This window comes from Pyxicephalus adspersus, chromosome 11 (assembly GCF_032062135.1).
Source record: "Pyxicephalus adspersus chromosome 11, UCB_Pads_2.0, whole genome shotgun sequence".
Lineage (NCBI taxonomy): Eukaryota > Metazoa > Chordata > Amphibia > Anura > Pyxicephalidae > Pyxicephalus > Pyxicephalus adspersus.
Genome location: NC_092868.1, coordinates 53,516,323 through 53,538,523, shown reverse-complemented (window position 1 = coordinate 53,538,523; position 22,201 = coordinate 53,516,323). Strand labels below are relative to the sequence as shown.

Sequence of the window (22,201 nt, the reverse complement as noted above, 5' to 3'; positions counted from 1 at the left end):
GGAGGTATCATTTGTGCTTTTAAGATTCATGATGCTGTTGATGAGTGGCCAGCGGTGGGGCCTGTTGTTGAAACTTTACAATCTGAATGTTTAGGCCTCTTCTAAGGTAGGGACTTGTTTAGATGAACATTTGTGCAGGGGTGCAATGCTTCTCAGCAGCATAGTAATCAGCACACTTTTGTCTATAGGGATTGACAGATGCCTACAGCAGGCATTTGTTTAGGAGACCTAGTGCCAGTGGATTGTGGGATCTACTATTGCAAAGATTCAGTGTGGTTTAGGAATGCTTAACAACTGCCTTGTGAACGCTCTCATTTGTTTAAATCAGAGGTAGGCAAACTCCGGCTTTTAGGCCAGATACGGCCTAGTCAGGAGTCTGTTCCGGCCTAACGGCCCCCTAGTCCATCTGGCTGGCGGGGGTGCAACCCGCAGCCCTGGAGCTGCATGCGGCTCTTGAGCCTCCTTGTTATGCCTCCCTTCCCTATATACCGCGGCCGGCGTTAACACTTCCGTCTCTGGGGTAAGGGGACATTCTCTCTTCTCCGTATGCATTGCGGTAGAGAGGGATTTCCTTTCAGGGGTGTTCCTGTTGGGGGGCCGGGTCATCAGCGCAGGACTCGAGAGAGAGTCCGGCCTAGTGTGCCTTCTTGACCTCCTAAAATGGCCTAGTAGCCAAAAAAGTTTGCTGACCCCTGGTTTAAATAATAAAGCTCGTAGAATGTGGCATTTAGTAGGCTGTCAAGCTTTCCAAACTTTTCATAACTTATATCTAGATACCTGTGTAAACCAACCACTTTAGATTTTTAGAGTCAGAGACCTTTTCCATCCGGTGACAGTTTATTGGGAGATAATGAAATCACAAACTATTCTGCTGATAAGCTTCCTTTAGTGGTGTTTTCTGGCAGCTTATAGACATATTTTGGGCAGCGGTCAGTGGCAAGCACCATAGTCCCAGGCTGAATCTCGGCCAGGACACTATGTGCAAAAAGTTTGTATGTTCTCCCTGTGTTTGTGTGGGTTTCCTCTGGGTTCTCCGGTTTCCTCCCATATCCCAAAAACATGCAGTTGGGTTATTTGAATTGCTTTCAAAATTGGTCTTTTGGACATATGACTATAGTATGGAAATTGGATTGTGAGCCTTTTTGAAGGACCATTATTGTCATGACTATGGACTTTGTAAAGAGCTATATTTTATGTCGGCTCAATATAAATACAATTCAATTGTCACCAAATCCTGCAAGAAATAGCGAAACCAGGTGACTGTAATCCATTGTCTGTTGGCATCTGTAATCCAGAAGGAACACACTAATTTAGTGATCATCTTTATGACCATTATTTCAGATAGATTTTTTTGTGTTTGTCCTAAATCGGCCTAACCGGCTCCTGAAGTGTTCATTTATTCACCGCTGACATGCCTGTGGTTAGTGGCTATCTTGCGTTGATGGCTACAGGCTCACCCCATCTGCTTTGTGTGCATTCCATGGCAGTGCCTGGCCATTCCGCCTCCATGTCGCACTATATTAACATTTGCACATGTGAAATTCCTGTCATTCATCTGCTAGCAATCCACAGATCTATTTCGTTGCTGGAATATCTATTGACCATCGTACTATCCTATTCATTTATCACCGTTTCTGCGTACAAAAAATGTATTGCAGTATGGAGACTCATGGATATTGGTCTACAGGACGGCCATGATGGATACAGTTTAAAAATACAATTCACTAGTTACTGGAAGGTGTTTGTAAATCAAACTTTTTTTTCCAATAGGGATAGAGTAGATCAGTGTTTCTCAGGGTTCCTCCAAAGGTTGCTAGAGGTTCCTTGAGCAATGAGCAATTTGTGCCTCTTAGGTCAGTTTAAGTGAGACCAATGATCTTTTTGGCTATCTGTAAGGGTGACATTCTTCCCAATGGCCAGCAAAGTGGAATTCTTCCCACTGACCACCATGCTTTTATATTGTGAGCTCTGGATATAGTGATTATAGAAGGGGTTCCTCAAAGACCTAAAAGTCATTTCAAGGGTATATTAAAAAAATGTTTAGAAACACTGCAATAGAGATTATTTACAATATGTTGGAGCTATATAAATCCTGTTTAATAATAATAATAATTTACAATCTGTGTTGCCACTAAATAGATATAAATTGGGGATATTAAGTGGGAATATATAAATGGAGATATTAAAAATTTCTATTTGTGAGGGGTCATCCCAAATAATGTAACCAGTAACAAAAATAGAGGGAAATCTTCCAATGGAGACATTTGTTTTTGCAACATCCGCTGAAGATGTTTGGAGATATTGCCTATTCATATTGTGTCCACACAAGTAAAGCTAATTCTTCAAAAAGGGCACAAAATGGGTTTTACCATTTACATTCAAAATTAAAAGAAGTTTCAGCTAGCAGTATTTTGGTCCCCATTGCATGCATATTAAACAGAGAACCATTGTCCATCCATGGAATAAAAATATCTGGATTGATTTGCATTTTTTACAAAGCATTCATACAGAAGAACCAACTATCCATTCATTGCCGATCGACTTTTATAATGAGCAAGTTGATCGAATTTAAAATCAACCAACGGAAAGTCAATTCACGTATGGGTTTTCTTAACTATGTGACTACAAAAGGAATGAATAACCCATGAACAATGGTGCTGTTGTGCTAAAATTTCTTTGAGGTACAATATGTGGGCTTTTTAAATGCAGATGGTGCTTAGGGAAGTTTTCTTTTAACTGACAGCCTGGTTAAAGGATTATAATTATGTCATTATCTTCAAGTAATGTTTGTCTGGAGTGCTGCTTGACTTGTTTAACCAGTGTCTTCTGCAGCTAGTTTGTCATTTTCTTCTGAGCGGTGAAGAGAGGGCTTGTGGTCACTCTGGACCAATGTCTCCAATGCTTTCAGTTTTACTGTTTTTTTTTTTTTATTAGGTTGATAAAAAGATGATAAAGACTTTCCTATGGTCTTAAAACATTTTTACTGCATCAATAAAAACCAAAGCAACTACACTGTACCTTTCATGAGAAATGACGGTGTTAAAAACTTTTTTTTAAACAGGTGTGTGTGCCATTGAAATAACAATAAAGTAAAATATTATTATAATTTTGTAATTTATCATTTTTATCTCATACATAACACTAAAAAAGTTAAAAAGTTTCCCCCATCTCCCCTTTTATTCTCCCCTAAATTACTGTTTTTTGTTTGTGATCCTTTCTCTGACATAAACAAACCTTAACACCCACTTTATCCTTACATATACCTCTTTTTGTTGATTAGCAATATTAATAATAAATAGTATTATTCACAGTATTTATATAGCGCTGACATATTACAGAGCATTTTACAAATTTATAGTCATGTCACTAACTGTCCCTTCATTGGGCTCACAATCTAATGTCCCTACTTAAGTCATATGTTAATATCTTTGTGTTTGTTAATCTTTATTACAATCTAAGGTTGATTTTTTTGGGAGGAATTAACCTATGTACATGTTTTTGGAATGTGGGAGGAAACCGGAGTACCCGTAGGAAATCCACGCATACACGAGAACCTGCAAACTCCATGAAGATAATGTCCTGGCTGACATTCGAACCTGGGACCTAGCGCTGCAAAGGCCAGAGTGCTAACCACTGAGCCTGATGTATTGTTTCAGTGTATGGATATAGAAATGTTTGTGTTTTGAAAGTTCCTACTAGAACCATTTACATCTGACTTTGATGCTTTATATCTATACATTGTCATATTGTCAATGTAACCTATGCATTAACTAACTATACTAAACTATATGCTCTTATGGTAGTGGTTTACATGGTTCTTTTAATCCCCTGAGGAAGCCCAGTAGGTGAAATGCATTGGGGCCTGAGACCCATATACATTTACTTCCATGGATACTCAATTGTATGAGATAATAGACGTCTCTCGGTCTAGTAAAGCAAATATGAAGCCAACCTTCAAACCATAGGTGGCTGGCATCTACTTCCGTGCATATGTTGTACATCACTCACTGTCCGAAAAATCAGTTGTGATGTAGGATTGCTTACATGTTTTTCTATGCATACTCAATTAGAGTTTTATTTTGTTAGCCAGACAAAACCCCTTCTGGTGCTGTTTTCTTTTTTTTTTCATTGAAATAACCACAACTATTGGATATGTAATTGTGTTCAGCCAGTCTTGTGACCCTGCTAGAAAGTTGGAAAGTTGCGGATCCCTCTTTTCTGCACTTGAGGTCTCACAAAAAAATGTATTTAGCTACACTGAACTGACTTTTCATGGATACATCAGCCTGCTTTTGGTATATTACCTTATTATTAATATTTTGTATTTATATACAAAATTAGAAAAAGGTACAAAGTTCGTAGTCATGTGACTGAGTGTCTTCAGAGGGGCTCACAATCTAATGTCCCTACCAATGTTATATACACAGTCTAAGGTTGTGTTTTTAAGTGGGACCTAATAAAAAATGCATGTGTGAAGGGAAACCTGAATGCCTGGAGGAAACCCATGCAAACATGGGGAGTACTTACCTTCTGGAAGGTTACCATGGTCTCTAAAACATCTGCCTGCCCTTGCCTACTGTCCCCCAGCTTCTGAGTGTGCAATATGTAAGGTCAGCTAGTTGACAGAGCAGCATTTGTCAGATTTGCACAACAGTAAAGTAAATCAAGCTTCATTGGAAATATATAAATCTTTGTATAACAGTATTGACTGAATATTCAGATATTCTGCTTGACTCCACCATGGCTAATTTTCCTTCTGAGAAAGACTCCAGGCAAATCAAAGATTTCCATTTTATCCCATTTTTTAACCATATTGCAGTGTGTACAGCATAACTGCATTTTATAGAGGAATCAATGGACCCAAGCTTTGCATTCTATGTTCCCGCAGTCCTAATAGGAGTAGCAAGATGTCTGTTTGTGTCAAGGTCTGTTTGTTTTTTTTAATTTTTTTATCTGTGTCCATCTATATTCAACTGATCCAATGTAAGAGGGCGGCCGAGCCTGATGTGTACAATATCTCTTTAATGTTGCTGGATAAAAGCCGGAGACTCGCCTCCTCAGATCTCAATAAACAAAGCAGGTTGTCTGAAGATTCCGGGTGAGGCATGAAAGGCACATCCTATATTTACAGGCTTTCTAGGAAGATTGCTTCTTCCTTTGTTGGAATGTTTGTTTACTTTTATGGACTGTATATGGGACAAGAATCAGACTTGTACTGTACACACGAGTAGCATTGGTTATCGTCAACAGAGGGATCCATTCAACTCCGTATAATCTGTGGATCTAGTTCACACAGTTAAAGTGGACCATTCATTTTGCAAGAATAAATGACTGACATATCACATTCTACCCAACGGTATAAAAAAATGTCCACTTGTTATACTAAAAGCCAATCTTGAGCTCCTGTATGGGACTTGGCAACTGGTCAATGCCATCTCTCAAAAATTGTAACTTCATGAGGAAGGAGTCCATCAGGGACTGATATTTGTCAGACATTTGAGAGCTGCACAGACACCAGAATTTTCATGATTGAGATAATAGGGATACCAGTCTTAGGTTATGTACACACGTCAGATGATACTTGTATGGTATGAGCCGGAGGGCTTATCTCTAACGAGAATCTGAATCTTGTGTACAATGTCCGTTCATTGTCGTTAATGGATCCGCCCTGGTGTATCCACAAACTATGAAAAGTGAACGACAACAATGTAAGTGAATAGGAGATAGCACAGTCGAGTGCCCCTTGCATGTTCTTCCCTCTCCACAGAACAGAATAGTGCTGTATGTACAGTTCATTCATTTTTCAGTCTTTGTCGGAAACAATCGTAAAAGATCCTTTCCAACGACAAAAATCTAACGTATGTACATAGCCATGGAAGGAGATGGTGACCCCTGATGATGGCTAAACATTAATGGAATCATACTTCTTGAGTGAAAAGCAGACCGTCATTGTCAGGGGGTTCTGAGATCTCTGTAGGTAGCAATACATAGGAAGGTTACACTTACACATTATCGTGTATTTATATAGCACCGACAGCAGTTTAGGGGGGAAGTAAAATTTAATCTAACTGCATGTTTTTGGAATGTGGGAGGACACCCACACAAACACGGGAAGAACGTGCAAACTTGATGCAGATAGTGTCCTGGCCGAGATTGGAACCTGGGACCTAGCATTGCAAAGGCCAGCGTGCTTACCACTGAGCCAACCATGCTGCACTGTACATGAAAATTGGTCTAGTGCTAGGTCCACTTTCAAGAACAGCTTTGCATGGTGCTCATTCGACATGCATGTGTTTTGCAACCATTTCCAGCAATGCTAGAATCCATAAGTGCTATACACACAGCACTGTTTAGTTGTATAGAGGAAGAAGGGGTGGGACAGTAGCCGGAGGTACCCATAGAAAAACTCATCTGTCATCCTCCATTTAGTGATCCTAGGTCACTAATGATGTTAAAGGATCACTGTACACATGCTAGGTTTTTGTCATAGCAGTGCCCCTTTTAGCTAGGCGCACCACCTGGCACTTTTCATTAACACCCGGCTGTTTTTGGGTGGTTACTAAAATGTTGTGTCACAATGAGGGGTATGCCACCCACCTACAGCTTCTTCCCACCCTGCTTTAAAGAATTTCATGGGAAGATTCTGCGTAGGTGACAACTAGTATGTGTTTTAGCATCACACAACAAACCAATCAGCATGCTGCATTTTTTTTTTATGTCCAATCAAAAACTATGTCAGGACCTGGATGAAGCTGAATTCCCAAACTCCAGGGTAGCCTGCAGGGAGGTGCAGGACCTGGGTGTACCATTTATCAGGGTCTCTAAAAACAAGTTGGGCTATATAGAATTACAAATCCTCTGGCAGGTAAAGCCATACTTGTAATTTTATTTTGTTTGCATTTAGCTGATTGCCTGGGGTTTAGCTTTATTAGTTTTATAACCCTGCATTATAACTGAGCATTTAGTGTAGTCAGGTCACCGGCCTGACTATGCTGTTATTATTATTTTTTTTTTTAGTATTAATATTATTAATAATAATATTATTAATAAACAGTATTTATTTAGTGCCAACATATTATGCAGTGCTGTACATTAAATAGGGGTTGCAAATGACAGACAAATACAGACAGTGACACAGGAGGAGGAAAGGACCCTGCCCCGAAGAACTTACTTTGTGACCACCTTCTAGATTGTATCACACAATGAGAATCATTTGTCTGGATGATAATCCGCAACCAGTCGGAAATCTCCTTGTGCACTATATATTGGGTTGGACTTGATGATGTAATTGGGTTGGGCAGAGATACTTTGTCAGTGTTCAACCCAGAATTTTTTTTTAAGCTTAGAAATTGTAAGCTTACTCTTCAACAGCCGGGTGGCTACTGAAATCTGCCAGGTGGTGCACCCGCCTAAAATGTGTTGGAGAGAACACTGCATGGTGACACTCATCGACTCCTAATCGCTGATCATTAAATATCTGAGAGGGTTAAGAAGCCTAAAATGTTAATATAACATATTTCTAGACGGTCTCGTGCAATCTTTAGGAAGCGGCGGTGTATTCAGGGACAGAGATAGGGGAAGTAGAGAACAACCATACATCCAAACATCAGAAAGACATGAATCATTAGTGGAAGTGAGAGGATGATCTCATCATCCGATTGAATTCCCTTCTCCCTGTCTCCCTTCCCCCATCTCTCCTCCCCGCACAGGTTAATTCATTGCACTCCCTTTAGAGGTCAAATTCTTCACATGTAAAAGTCTACGCTGCAAAAAGAAAGCATATTGGAGCCGCTGGCCTGGATAAAATCCAGCTCTTGTCCACCATGAAAAGATATCCATCCATTTCCAGACAAAAATCTGTAGACAACAGTTCCTAACCCAGAAATTATTTTAAGTAGCTGTAGGTGGGTGGCAGCCCCTGTATTGTTACCCAATTCATTAGTAACCACCCAAAAACAGCGGGGTGCTTTGCTAAAAAGTCCTGGGTGATGCGCCTGGCTACAAAGGGCTGGGGAGAACACTAAACAATGAGGCGTGCTGATGGTGGCAATGCATGATGGTTGAACAGCAGTTTGTGAGATGCTTGTTATGGCTATGGATATCAACAATGGCCAGCCATTCCCGTAATTTTCTCTAGATGGCTTTAAAAAAAAAAAAACTGGCCTACCAAAAAGGTAAAGTGGAATGATAAACCCGTTGATATTTGCCAGTCACCTCGCTTCTGCATTCCAGTCTTTGGCCATCTTGTTTGGCTAAGTCGGGATGATGTACGTGAATTACCCATTCATTCCTATCACCACCTGTGAAGCCCTGGCAATAAATTAGCATCTGTGCAGGCAAGGGACGTCGCCTGTCCCTTTTTAATATTGTTATTATTATACGGTAATTATATGCAGCGCTGTACAAAGTCCATAGTCATATCACTAGCTGGTCCTCAAAGAAGCTCACAATGTCCCCTACCGTAGTCTTTTGTATTTAATACAGTCTAAGATCAATTTAGGGGGAAGCTTATTAACCTAACTGCATGTTTTTGGAATGAAAAATATCAATAGATGTAATGGTGTACTAGGCAAAACGTATGTACACCCTTGGCCTCATTTTGCCCTCTTAAGCAGAACATACTTCCCATATGTTGACTTTATACCTTGAGTGCTCCCGCATACAAAATTACTTTTTGTACCATGAAGTTCCCACAGCATTTCAATGAGATTCAAATCTGGCCTTCGGGTAGACCAGCTCTTTTTGAATCCTTTGTTTAAGTATATCGCCTTTATCTTGAGACATGGTTTAAATGAAGGCCTAATGTTTGCTTGTTAAACTGTTGTGTTGTACAGAATAGTTAAGTAAGTTTTGATGAGGTACATTTAAAGGACATCACACATGGGCAGTGACTGGGTATTGGTTTTCAGCTTTCTTCCTACCCTTGGTTAATGTTTTTTCAGTGAGCTTCCTTTGAACATCTGTTCATCTTTGGTCATTTTAAATAAAGCTTTTTACCTAAGTACTATAGGGGGTGGATTCTGGAACTACTGAATGTGACCCCATTGTGTGTCTAAAGAGAATCTAAAAAAGGCCCTGGCTACTCCCTATTGTTCTCAATAGGTTGGGGGTCTTCTGTGGAATAGAGAACCCTCCTGAGAGCTTTGGATGTGTACGTCCCTGAAGAGTCAGAAGTTCTATTCCTGGTTGGACATTCCTGACGCCCTTTATGGGATTCCAAATATATTGAATGGCATTTATTCCTGTGTTATTTCCCTGGAAGTCTTGGATCAGATTGCATCCCACTAGATCCAGGAAGTAAATTGAGCCAAGCCACGTTAAAAGAGAACCCAGTTACACTGACCTTTAGTTAAAATTTATTTTTGGGGAAAAAAAACCTTTTATGCCGAATAAAAAAAAATGAGCCTGTCAAGAAGGATTCCATTGTAGACTATGCTAATTGCTTATCATACCAACCCCTCTGACTTATAGACCTGAAACTAATCAGATGAGGACTTTCCACACCTGATGTTTGTGGTATTTATGAAGTATGAGGGTAAAATCCCTGGCAAAAAATAAATCAATCAAATAAATCAATCAAATAAATAAAAAAATAAAAACAATCAAATAAAAAGCACTTTAATAAACTAGCCGGAAAGCCAGAGCTTTCCTACACAGTACTTCGTTCCCTAACTAGACTGCATGACAGCCAGCAACATTCAGCTGGCTTCCTCTTAGCTAAGGCTGTCATAGATCTGCCCACAGCCTGTGATTGGACAGTAAAAGAAAAACTTCATAGTGATAAGCTCATCTTTTCATCATTCTACTTTACCCACTTATCAGCATGCACATTGTCAGCACAATTGCTACTTGTGCTGTTTTTTATTCTATTTGGAAGCTTTTACTGGGACTTTAAGGGACTGGTTCCAGGTCATATTTAGGTATTGCACTAGAGTTTGGCTGTATGCCTATGCAAGGCCAAAACTTTAATCTGTTCCTGCTTCAGGTACCCTGGCCCAGTTTAGTGTCCGTTATGGTACTGCTCAGTACCGCCCCCATTCATTCTGTACAGGGTGAGATAGCACGTATAACATATCTATGGTTGAGTGCAGTTCACAGATGTAAGGTTTCCCGCACTGCACCCGCCTGCAGCTTCTTCCAACCCAGCTTAAAAAAGTTTATGGAGAGAGCATTTTTCTACCCCAAGTGACTGCATGGTAAAGAGGAAGGAAGACTTTTGAAGGAGGTGTCACTGCCCCCCCCTTCTTGACCTCCAGCCTAACCTGTATACCTCCCATTTCCATACAACTTATTGAGCAGCCCCTCCCTTTGAAAGCCTGATTTTAGACGATACGTAACAGCTCAGCCTGTAGTCATATATCAAGTAATTAAAATATCTAAATACTTTTTTGAAAATTCTTGTGAGCTGAAGGACGTTTTTCCCCCACATTTTCTATATCCTATCTATCTGCGCTAAAGTGTACAGTTCCAGTGGTTTTTTATTTTTTTATCCGTGACTGAGTAGGAAAATGTTCATTCTTGCTGACGGCTCCCTTTTCATAGTTTTGGCCTACAAATAAAACCAATCTGCTATGCAGCATGGATGAAAGCCCAGCGATGGAAGCTTTTGTTTTACAACATCGCCATTCCTTGTGACCCAAATACGGTTTAGAAAATAACAGGGCATAATCCTATTGTGTCATGGAGAGAGGCACAGGAATGTCTGGGGAATGAGAGACAAAAAAAGAGATTTATTTCTCTGTATTTATTGGATCCAGGCATTTTCTTTGGTAATGGCAGCAAATGTTTTACAGTAGCTCAGTGTATAGTGGTGATGCAGCCAATCCATTCATTTTCTAATTATTAATGCAATGCTTGTTCACCAACCTGTAAAGACCGGCGGACTGTAGGTGCTGGCATTTCCATCCACAGGTCTAATTCATACAAGTTCACTTTAATCTGCCCTACAGCTTTCCCATTCAGTCTTGCACAAATGTATTCACTCCTCTCCTGGCCTAACGGTGTTCTCCCCAGCCCATTTTAGCTGGGCACAGCACCCGGCACTTTTCTGTAACCACCTGGCTGTTTTTGGGTAGTTACTGAAAAGTTGGGGCACAATTCATAAGTTAGGCCACCTGGCTGTTTTTGGGTAGTTACTGAAAAGTTGGGGCACAGCTTCTGGGGAAAATACTGTTTAATATGATTTTAGTGCACACTATGAGCTTCTCATTCATTTGAAGCTGCAGCAAGCCAGATAGATCCTGCCTTGTTTCCTGCAACATTAGCTAGCCCTTCCCAACTCAACAGTTCCTTGCTCTTTCATTTCCAATCATTGGAGTTCAGTTCTTTCAATCATAAAGAGTCAGCATCATATCAAGGTGTCATCCAGGGTGGTCAGCATGCAAATACACTTAGTCTAGGAATGCTGATCCCTCTAGACCAAGATTGGGCAAACGTTTTGATTCTCGGTCGGGGGGGGGCACAATAAGTTTTAAAATTAGACAGGCCAGTTTTAGATGGATGGAGAGGGTTTGAATGAACTGATATTATTATATAGCGCCAACATATTACACAGCGCTGTACATTAAATAGGGGTTACAAATGGAAGTCAGATACAGACAGTGACACAGGAGGAGGAGAGGATCCTGCCTAGAAGAGTTTACAATCTAAGAGGTAAATCACATGTAAAAGTTGGCCAGATTGAAAACCCCAGCAGTTCGTAGTTTGCACATGCCGGTATCAGACGGGAACCCACCAAGACACTATAAATTTGAATAACCAAGAGCCAGCCCCCTGCTTGCAGGACAGCGTAGCAGTAATAAGAGACGATGCTGTGATGATTTTTGGAAGCTACAAACAGCACCCTGCCAGATCCTTCTATCAGCCTTGATCCGCCTCTATTGAATGGGAGACACAGATAAAACAGTAAAACAATAACATATAATATATAATAACATAAGATATGTAAAAAAATCAAAGACTTTATATAAAGGGGGGGGGGGGGGGTCAGAAGAAGGAAAGAAAACAATTTGCAGAATAAACTTCAGCTTTAAAAAAATATGTTCATCATCTTAAAGTGGAACTAAAATCAAAAATAAAAAAACACACACCTTTAATCCAAAGGCCGGTTGATCTTTTGGGAGTTTTTTTTGTTTGGGTTCCACGCCATCGTGGATTTCGTCTTTGGCTTAGTGCAGAGGAAGCGCCGGCCTCTGACATCTCTGGCTCCCATTCTGTCTTGATCACTGTAAAAGGGGTGGAACTGCACCCAAAAAGTTAATGCAACTTTTACTTTATATAAAAGGGTTGTCTACCCTTGTATGTAAAGATAAACTTTTGAGTTTAGGTCCGCTTTAAGCTCATTTCATATAAGATTTACAAATGTGAATACAGCACCCTGCCTGAATAGGATTTTAGGTCCTTTTCAGTATATGCAAATCTGCATGTTTTATTAACGTATTGCCTTGTAATCCTGCAATAAAGGGTGACAACGCTCTCTTGTGTTTTTTTTAGCTTAAAATGAGCTCAGGCATGGCCCACTGTTGTCACCATCATGAGAGATATACCATGTAGTCATTGCTGCAGTACCATGCGGATGGAATAGGCTGCAAAAGGTCAGCGGCACTGAAATGCAACAAAACAAATAAAAAAGTAAAAAATGGTAATTAAGGAATTATATAACTATTTGTGTTGTAATATTTCTATATGGCTGCAAGTGTATATAGATGATTTGTGCCAGCTCAGGGATCCAATACAGATTCCCCACATCCAGAGAGCAGCTTTGTATACTTTGCTAGAACAAAGGAAATAAAATCCTGACGGAAGATAGAACAACGTGGCTTAGAAACACAGAAGGAAATGAGAAACATTGCAGTTGTAAATGTTGGCGATCAGCTTCTGACTGATGGAGAAATCCAGAACCCTCTCGTGGGGGTTAATGTGGGTCACGCTCATCTCCAAAATGTTGCATGACAGTCGCTCCGAAAAGAGCCTTCCATTTCCAGCGTGAGGAGTCATGTATGAATAATAAATGCGCTTCCAATTTGTCCTGTGACACCTCATTCCAGGGACATTTTATTAGCATCTGAATTGAGGATTTATTAGGGTGTCACAGACAGGAGGAAGCCAACTCATGTTATGTAATACAGCCCAGCATACATTCACACCTAACACATCATTTATTTATTTATTGCTTTTCTTAAGCTACATGTCAGGTGATTGGCATCCAGGATAAATGCCGGCCTCATATAGAATGTATAGAAGTCTCCATTGTTGTTCACCAATCTTCCATGGGGTAGTGGGGGGGGTTCATGAATGACCAATCACTATGGAGGAGATCACAGCAGGGGGCTGCTTGCTTATTCTCCCCTCTCCACTTTGTGTACAGTGCTCTTTGGCAATGGAAATGATCACAAAAGATCATTTACAGGGATCAGTTGTCTATTGGACATCTGCACAGGGCTAGATTCACCTGCCTTGCAGCTGCCTGGTCACGTTCTTAAAAAAACAGCTTCTGCAGATTTCACGGTGGGCCGCAGTGACCTGTACAGCACCGCCCTGCTGTCCCTATTCATTACTACTACTTACGGTTACTTTTCTTCACTTCAACTTCCTGTGTCTGCCCAATTTCCTACTGTGCGTATCTAAGTCACCACGATAAGTGGACCTGTCACTGAGAGATTATTCATTGCTTAACTCATTGTAAAGAATGCTGAGATGTTTGTCACACACAGGAAACAAGCATGCAGCGACGTGCGGCAATTAGCTGAACACCTGAGCTGCGTCCTTATTCTGGGTCATTGATTCAGAAAGAATAAAAGGCAGAGGATCTGAATGTTTTAAAACTGGGTCAGCAATGGCAGCTTCCATAATCTATCAGTAATGGATCTTTCTTAAAGCGGAACAAATCCGCATTACTTACCTATTTACCGCCATCTTTCTTCTTCCTGCTGCAGACGATCTTCGGCCATCTTGATTGGCCGTGCTGAGTTGACCTAATTCCTGCTCAGGTGAGGGAGTTCATTCTTCCTGGCACAAGCAAGGGATGCTGGGATTGCCGGGTATCCCTTCCAACCAAAGTGGACGCTGCACATGCACATCTTTGCTTTGTGGCCAGAAACCCGGAGTGATCAGGCAGGTAAGTCGCATTATTACAGAAAGGACATTGCCTGTTCTTTCTGCAATAATACCTGGAACTAAAGTGGAAAAAAAAAAATCACTCCTTTAATCCCGCAGAATATTCGATGGTGCTGGACCTTTACCTGATCAGGTCCTGCACTGTCCTGCAATTCTTCTTTGTCCCAGTGTGGAGGAAGTGCCAGGCGTTGCTTTTTTTTACTTCTTTGGTCTTGCGTGAGATTGCATCTCTTTCCCCTTCATGAACAAAATGCCCCTTCTTCATATGCCTGGATTGAGCCTCAGCGCTCCCATTCAGTCTTGATCGCTGCGGGACTGCACCTTTTTTTTCTAAAAGAAAAAAAAAGGGTATTGCACTTAAAAAATCAGATTGGCTATCCTTTTATGCAGGGGTGTAGCGGGACATTCACTTTTTTCGGTAACGAGGAGTTTACATAACAATGATGCACATGCTTGCTCGCCATGGATAGTACCATGCCCCCTCTTTTTTTACGACTACACCCCTGCTTTTATGTAAACATTTTGGTTTAGGGCTTGCTTTAATCACGCAAACTTAAAGAGGAACTAAACTCAAAGTCCCTCAAAACAAAAAAATATCCACTTACCTTTAATCCCGCAGGGCTGACTATCTGTCCGAAGGTCTCTTCTTCCATTGGGTCCAGCGTGTCCCAGAATCTGTCTTCGTGCCAGCGCTCCGGGAGCCTCCATCTTCTCCTCTTCTTCCTGGTTCTTCTACCTACGTCACCCGACCCAGGCGCACGATGGGGTGATGTAGGTTGGGAAAAAAAATTGCTGTTCTTACCGCGCATGCGTGAGATTGGGAATTTTTTCCCCTTTTCGCAAAAAGGCTTCTTCTACATATGCCCGGGATGCTCCAGTATGTCCAGAACGAGCACCCCAGGAGCCTCCTGGAATGCATGATGGAAGTATCCCGGGAGGCTTTGCGCTCCCATTCATTCTCAATCGCCTAGACGGCCAAGAAATAAGGATTAATAGGGAAAAACAGAATTTTTACTTTACATAAAAGGGTTTTCTACACTTTTATGTAAAGTGAAATCGTGAGTTTAGGTACGCTTTATGAGAAACTTTTAATCAATGGCTTTTTTTTTTTTCCTGCTCACCTTACCTTTTAGGTGCCCATTTTTGCGAAAATGCCACATGAAAAAAAAATATAGCCATGCAGTCCATTTCTTCAGCAATGCAACTCTCCCCCTTCCCCCTCATATTCATTCATACCAATTCAATCTCCAAAATGGCTGCTGCAGCCAGTGAGGAATTTACAAGTTTCCTCCTTTTGTGCTATTTCTGAGGAGATTCTTAGAAACAATCCCTGACAGATTTTTGCTTTCATACTCTGGCCACGTTTTGAGGAAAAGGCAGATTTTATTAGGAATGACAACGGCTATTTGCAACCACATTGTTTAGGCCTCAGATTCTCCTCACAGCTCTGACCAGACAAACACGGCCCCGGCCTGCTTGTTAAAAAGACGCCGCAACTATTTCAGCAGAAAGAGAAGTAATTTATTCTTCGGCAGTGATTACATCATTGTGGCCCATGCACATGAAGCAAAACCCTAAAATCATTTTTGGCTCGCTGCCAGGGTTTGAGTCAATGCTGCAAAACAAGATGGCTGAGGTGGCGGGTGAGGCCTGGTGTCCTCTCTGTCAGGAATCCAGATGCAGCGATACTTCAAAGGCTGATGGATTAGGCCTTGTTTATTGGGATGGAACCAGATTTGTGTTTTCCTACACAGCTCTCTGTTTTCAGAAACAATATGCATCTTCATACAAAGGCCCTTTATATCAATCCTCTCATGTGACTAACAACAGCATCTTGGCGCAATGGCAGCCATGTTTTTTTCACTCCTATTAAAGTGGAACTTTCATAAAAAAAAAAAAAAAAACACCTTACCTTTACGTCCCGGAGACCCTGATCCCACCACACCTGGCTTTAGGTTGGTCCTGCTCCGTACTAGGATCCTTCTTTGTCTTAGCGTAGAGTAAGCGCTGGGCGCTGCCATCTTTTTCTGTCTTTTTTTTTTTTTTCTGTCTTCAACAGCCAATCTGGCACTGCGCAGACGTGAGATCGAGTGATATATCCTCCTGTAAATGGGAAAATAAAAAAAACTGTGCTGACCTGACCTGAGATCTGCACTTTTTTTCATTGAAGAAGAAAGCTGCCTGTAAATGGAGAAAAAAAAATTGCTGAACTGAATTCTTCTACACATGCCCAATGTCAGAAGAATTCACGCATGCGCATTGAGTCATTTAGGACACTATTTATAAAATAGGGATACTGACATTCCCTGGTGTGAATAAATTACTGCCATTGAAACACAGGGACCTGAAAGATTCCCACAAGACAATATCTGATTCCCTGTTTTATAAATAATGCCTTTAGAGTTGTCCCCAGCACAATCGGGTCAGGGCATTGTCACCCCAGCTTGCTATGCATACAAGTGGCCGCTTCAATACACATTACACAAGCGCAATGTACTGTTGTCACCCTCAGAAAACCATTATTATTATTAATAAACAGGATTTATATAGCGCCAACATATTGCGCAGCGCTGTACATTAAATAGGGGTTGCAAATGACAGACAGTGACACAGAGAGGAGGAGGACCCTGCCCGGAAGAGCTTACAGGCTAAGAGGTGGGGGAAGTAGCACACAATAGGAGGGGATTATTTGGCCCTTACCAAATAATACTGGGGGTCCTTAAAAGAGACCCTGTCATCTGTAAAAATCCTGTTTTGTGTTGGCATCCATAAGCTTTACCACTGTTGCAATTTGGTCTCGTTTTGGATGTGATTGCAGCAGCCCCAGCAGACTCTCTGTAGTATTCCACTTCATTTCCTCCATGCAGCTGCAGGAAAGATTATGAAATGATGGGAGGGGAGGAAGAGCTGGGCCAGCACTGAGAATTAGACACTCTCACAAAAAAAGAGGGTTATGGTATGCAAAGAGGTAAGGGGCTGTCCTAGGGAAATAATAATTTGCAAGCGTGTTCATGCATACAGTTATATTAAAGCATATAAAAGAATATATAGAAAGTAGAAACACTGAAAATATGCATTGAAAGCTGAACTTAACCCACGATACTGACCCAGTACCATTGCAGGGTGCCGCCATCTTTTTCCATTTTTTCCTCTAGTAGATGATCTTTGGCCATCCTTATTGGGCGGGCTGGCATGATGTAACTTTTGTGCAGCTTTATTCATTCCAATCAAGATGGCTGGGATGATGTAACTAGGCGTGGGAGTTACATCCTGGACTGCATGCCCAGCTGAGCTTTTTGCCAGATACCTGGAACGATAAGGCAGATTGGGGGGTTTATTTCAGAAGGGATATCCCCCGTCCTTTTCTGCAATAATGACCGGCCTGATTGTGGATTCTTAAAGTGGAACTTTAGTTCTGCTGTAAAATACCTAACATTTCCATATTTTTACATTTACGACAGGTTCTCTTTAAGCTGCTGCAAGATACCAACCTGTCAGTGTATATAATCCGTCTACAGTTTGTGTGATATTTTGAATGGCGCCAAAGAATAAGACCATTGTATTGTTAAGGATTACCAGACAGGGGATGTCTGTATTGCTGCTGTTTTCTTAACCCCAATGATGACTTTTTTTTCTCCCCGGTCTCACAATAGCTGTAGTTAAGAATTTGATTTTCTACGTCAGCTGAGACGATAAGGACGGCATTCACCTCCTATATATGTATTCTATGTAGAGATAATGTATTTACCTCGTGTTCTTTCTTCCTTTTTTACAGAATGAGGACCTGAAGCCTATCGCCCCCTCCAGAACTTCTATTCATTAGTCTGTATAATTGGCACAACCCTCCCGCTGACCGCCATGTCGGGCGCCTCGGTGAAAGTGGCCGTGCGGGTTCGACCTTTCAATTCCAGGGAGCTCAGCAAGGAGTCAAAATGCATCATCCAGATGCAAGGCAACTCAACCAGTAAGTAGATTTTCTACGTACAGCCGAGTTTTATTTCCTAGATGTAGCTGGGATGACTTCATCTGTAGGGTCCCCCGGGGGCAGGCGGGGCCCCGCTGATAATACAGATGCCCTCAGAATTTATTGTTATGATGCAGGAACAAAGGCTGGAGTCGTACCCAGTGTCTGCTACCGAGCTGTAAAGTGCAGTTTTGTTTTCAGTATTCAAGCTGCATACACAGTTCTGTTCGTATTTTGTCCACTTTGAATACGCGTTCTCTCCCCTTTACCCTCATTAGCTCTAGGCCTTCCTGAATGAAAGGGGTTTAGGGAATAAACTGTATTACCCATAGCAACCAAGCAGAATTTCTGTCTCAGGGTACCTTACCTAACTAGTAAGACATAGGAAAGGGATTCTGATTACTATCTGTGGCTTGCATGGAAAACGCTGAGGATCTAAGTGATTTTGTTACGTAGAATGGTTGTAGTTTCCTGTCCAGGAAATTTATTTTTTAGAATAGTACCCAGTTAAAACTTTTCCTGCAAGGAAATTACCTGTTGATATGTCAGAGATGCACTCAAAGAGAATTAAAATAAAAATTGCAAGCAGGCAGCTTGTTGAAATGGACAGGCAATGTCCCTTCCGCAATAAAATAAACCTACATCCTGTTTTACTCACCTCTCCTTGCTCCAGGACCCGTGCCACCATCTTCACCTGGTTTTCTTCCACTTTTGGGGGTTCAGCCATCTTCATTGGCTAGGCTGGAATGACACGTGCTTGGAAGTGAATTAATTTGCAATCATATCAGAAACCTATGCGCAGCCCATGTGTATGATGTCTGGTGTCCCAGCCGTCCAGGGTTGGGATGACACACCCAGCATCATACAACCAGATGCACATGGGCTGCACATAGTTTTCTCATTGCAAATGAATTAACTTCCAAGCACAAGTCATTGTAGCCTGACCAACAAAGATGGTCGAAGACCTGAAAGCGGGAGAAGACTGGGTGAAGAAGGTGATGTTGGTCCTGCAGCAAGGAGAGGAAAAAAATTACAAACGGGCATATAAGTATGTTCTTTTACAGAACGGACATCCCTTGTCCTTTTTGCAATAAACAAACTGCCTGCTTCCATTTTTTTCATTTTAATATTTAGTCCTGCTTTGAAATGGACCTAAACTGCTGATCTGGTTATAAAATACTCAGAATGCCTGGTTGGTGTTCTGATCCTTTCCTTTAAAAATATTCAGAGTCAATGACCATTAATGAGTTTGCAGCTCAGGTGTTCAGCTCTTTGCAGCACAATGGCCTGTGCCCAGTTGACGTATGTGATGGGTGAATTTAAATTACGACCCACACTGTGCATGCACAATGGCGGCATCAATGTCACTAGATCCTGGTAAGATCATGGGCAGAAGTACGCAAAATGGTTTTCATGTTGAGGTCACTAAAAACTGGTTCACATCCAGACTAATGACACGTTGACATACATGACAGCCTGCATCATATGTACCTTCATGGCTCACCCCCCTCTCTGTCGCTGCGGTTCTTGGATCTAATGGATTAAGTGAGAAGAGAGTACAGCGTGTGTTTATAGCAGTAGCTGACAGGAGATGAATTTCACAGACAGACCGGGATGGTTGCAAATGAAATATTTACAGTGTGTCCAAGTGAAGGAGTACAATGGCGTATCATTCGGCATGTGATTCTGAGTGTTTTTCAGACTATTTCCAGCTCATAGCACAGTAAGGAAAGAATGTGTGAAAGAGCCCAGCTCAGGGATGGGTAGGGGCGGCCGTGCAGCTCATCGGCAGATGTTCTCAAATCTTTTAACACTGGCTTGGTGAATTACATGAGAGCTGTAGTTTCCATGGCTCTTTGTGTTATGCCTATGGGCTTGTGCATGCCCGTCCCAATGTGCACGCTCACAATGCTGCACCTTTTTGCACTTATTTATATTTGCTGGTGTTATTATCATCAATGTGGCCTTTATTATTTTATCACACAAATTTTGCACCGTCATTTACTCCCTTGTTTTCCACCAACTTCTAGTCAAGCCTAAAACGGTTGCATCCCTGGCAAGAATATATTGTGTACGTTTTCCTGAAAGGCTTTTGTTTGATGAGACAGATTAACATTCCACTTGCTCAGTTTATTGTTGTTGGCCAATTCAGAAGCTGCATGCAGTGTAATAGAATAATGTCAGCTGTTTACCCCCTGGAGGGGCAGCATACCTTCCCAGCACTACCAGTATTTTTGGGGTACATGGATGCCAACCCGATAGCTCTCTTCTTTAATATCTGTAGTAGTAGGGTAGTGCATTGTACAGCACATAATGGAGCATACTGTCCCGGGGCTTCTAACCCATGCCCACTTTATCCAAGACTAATGATTACCAGGGTAGTTAGTTGTATTCCTTCCATTTTTATCTCGTGTGTTCCCAATGGGCAGACGGCTCGGCATATCCCTAAGTAAAAAAAAAAAAGCCACCTGGAAGGGAAGCGCTGACATGTCTCTGCTGTGTGACCCCAACCTCGGTCCTGCTGAGCTTGTATTGTATCCAGCTGAAGTCCTCTTCTACCCTTTGCTGTGTGAATCCTATCCGTGTTCCTGTGCAACTTCCAGGGGATGTTGTTACATGGAAGATTCTGGTGATAATACATTTCCCATCAGCAGGTGCTTATTATTCACAGCCAGCTGACTGTTTTATTGCATATGTTTGTGCTTTTCTTGTTTAATGATTTCTGGCTTTCAAAGGAGAGATCCATAGAATGTAATTCATCTTAGAAAAACACAGTATTCTCTCCAGAAATGTATTTAGCTGGGTGGGAAGAAGCTGTAGGTGGGTGTCAGCCCCTGTGTTGTGACCCAACTTTTCAGTTTTCTCCCAAAATAGCCGGGTGGTTACTAAAAAGTGCTGGGTGGTGCGGCCGGCTAAAAGAGGCCGGGGAGAAAGCTGCATTAGCCAACCAGGGACACTTTTAATAGTCATTGTTGAAAACAAAGTACCGATAGGGTGAAAATCGTTTACAAAAAAGTTGACCGTCGAACGAGGATTGTCGTTGGAAATGAACGACCGTCATGGCAGATCTGATTGGCCAATGATCGTTCACTATCTATCGTGTCTACGGTCGTTCAGTGATCGTGCATGTTTCTGCAATTCACTTTCTCCTTTACATGTCACTCCCTGCATCGTTCAAACGATTGTATCTAGCGTGTATACACTATTAGTGGATTATATTGGAACGATCGTATCGTTACAACATGTACAGAATTGTACACAATACGATCGTTCAAATATAATCGTGCATAATCGTTGATCAGTCGTAATTGTTTGTTTTCTAACGATAATTATTGTAAGTGTGTACCTAGCTTAAGCTTGTACAAGAGATCTTTATATTGACAGTATGCTCCATTATGTTCCGTCCATATCACCAGTCTACTACTAGGGTTACTGAAAGGTTCCACCTGGCTAAAAAAATGGCTGAGGAGAACATTGAAACCTATTAGGATTAGCGGGGTATAAAAACCTGAAATCGGTACTTCAGTACGTTTAGCATTCTGCCTTGCTGTATTCAGTATTTATAAGCATATTTGTGTTTCTTTCCTGGACTTTCTGCCTGTAACTGCACTTATTGTTGCAGGCTGACAACAATATTCTATTTCCTCAGCATTGCTGTCACCTTGATGTGCAAGCTACTTCAGTTGTACATTGGTACATTAGTCCATACAGTTGTACATTGGCTGTCAGTAATAAGCAGACAGTGCTGAAGCGCTTGCATGTGGACGAGTGGAATTGAGCAGCAGTTCAATTCATAATACCCTCCCCAATGCACTTTCATTGAATACCTGCAATACACTGTGCTGCAGGTACTCTAAAATTCATTGTGCTGACAGCTTTGGTGCAGATACAGTGAACAGTTTCTGCACAGGATTTGCTTTGCTCTTGTCATTTATGATTAATGATCTTCAATGGCACACTTCACATCTGCCAGATCGACTTCTAGCTAAACTTGTAGGTGGCCTGAAGGGGTGGCAGACATGACATCTCGTCTATAGGATGACTCAGTGGACCAAAAACCTTCAGATCTCATTGCAGACATAATCAAGCGTTGCCACTTTGGGTTTGGACCATTTCCAGAAT

General features: G+C 41.5%; 1 protein-coding gene across 23 annotated transcripts in view; it reads left to right on the top strand.

Moving 5' to 3' along the window:
• Window positions 1–22,201, top strand: part of KIF1B (kinesin family member 1B) — a 119,355-nt gene that overhangs the window by 6,000 nt on the left and 91,154 nt on the right. For all 23 annotated transcript variants that reach the window (XM_072426870.1, XM_072426867.1, XM_072426854.1 and 20 more), the window contains exon 2: window positions 17,891–18,079. In XM_072426870.1, coding sequence (XP_072282971.1) covers window positions 17,974–18,079 — 106 coding nt within the window. In that variant the 5' untranslated portion in view covers window positions 17,891–17,973. The remainder of the gene's footprint in view (window positions 1–17,890; window positions 18,080–22,201) is intronic.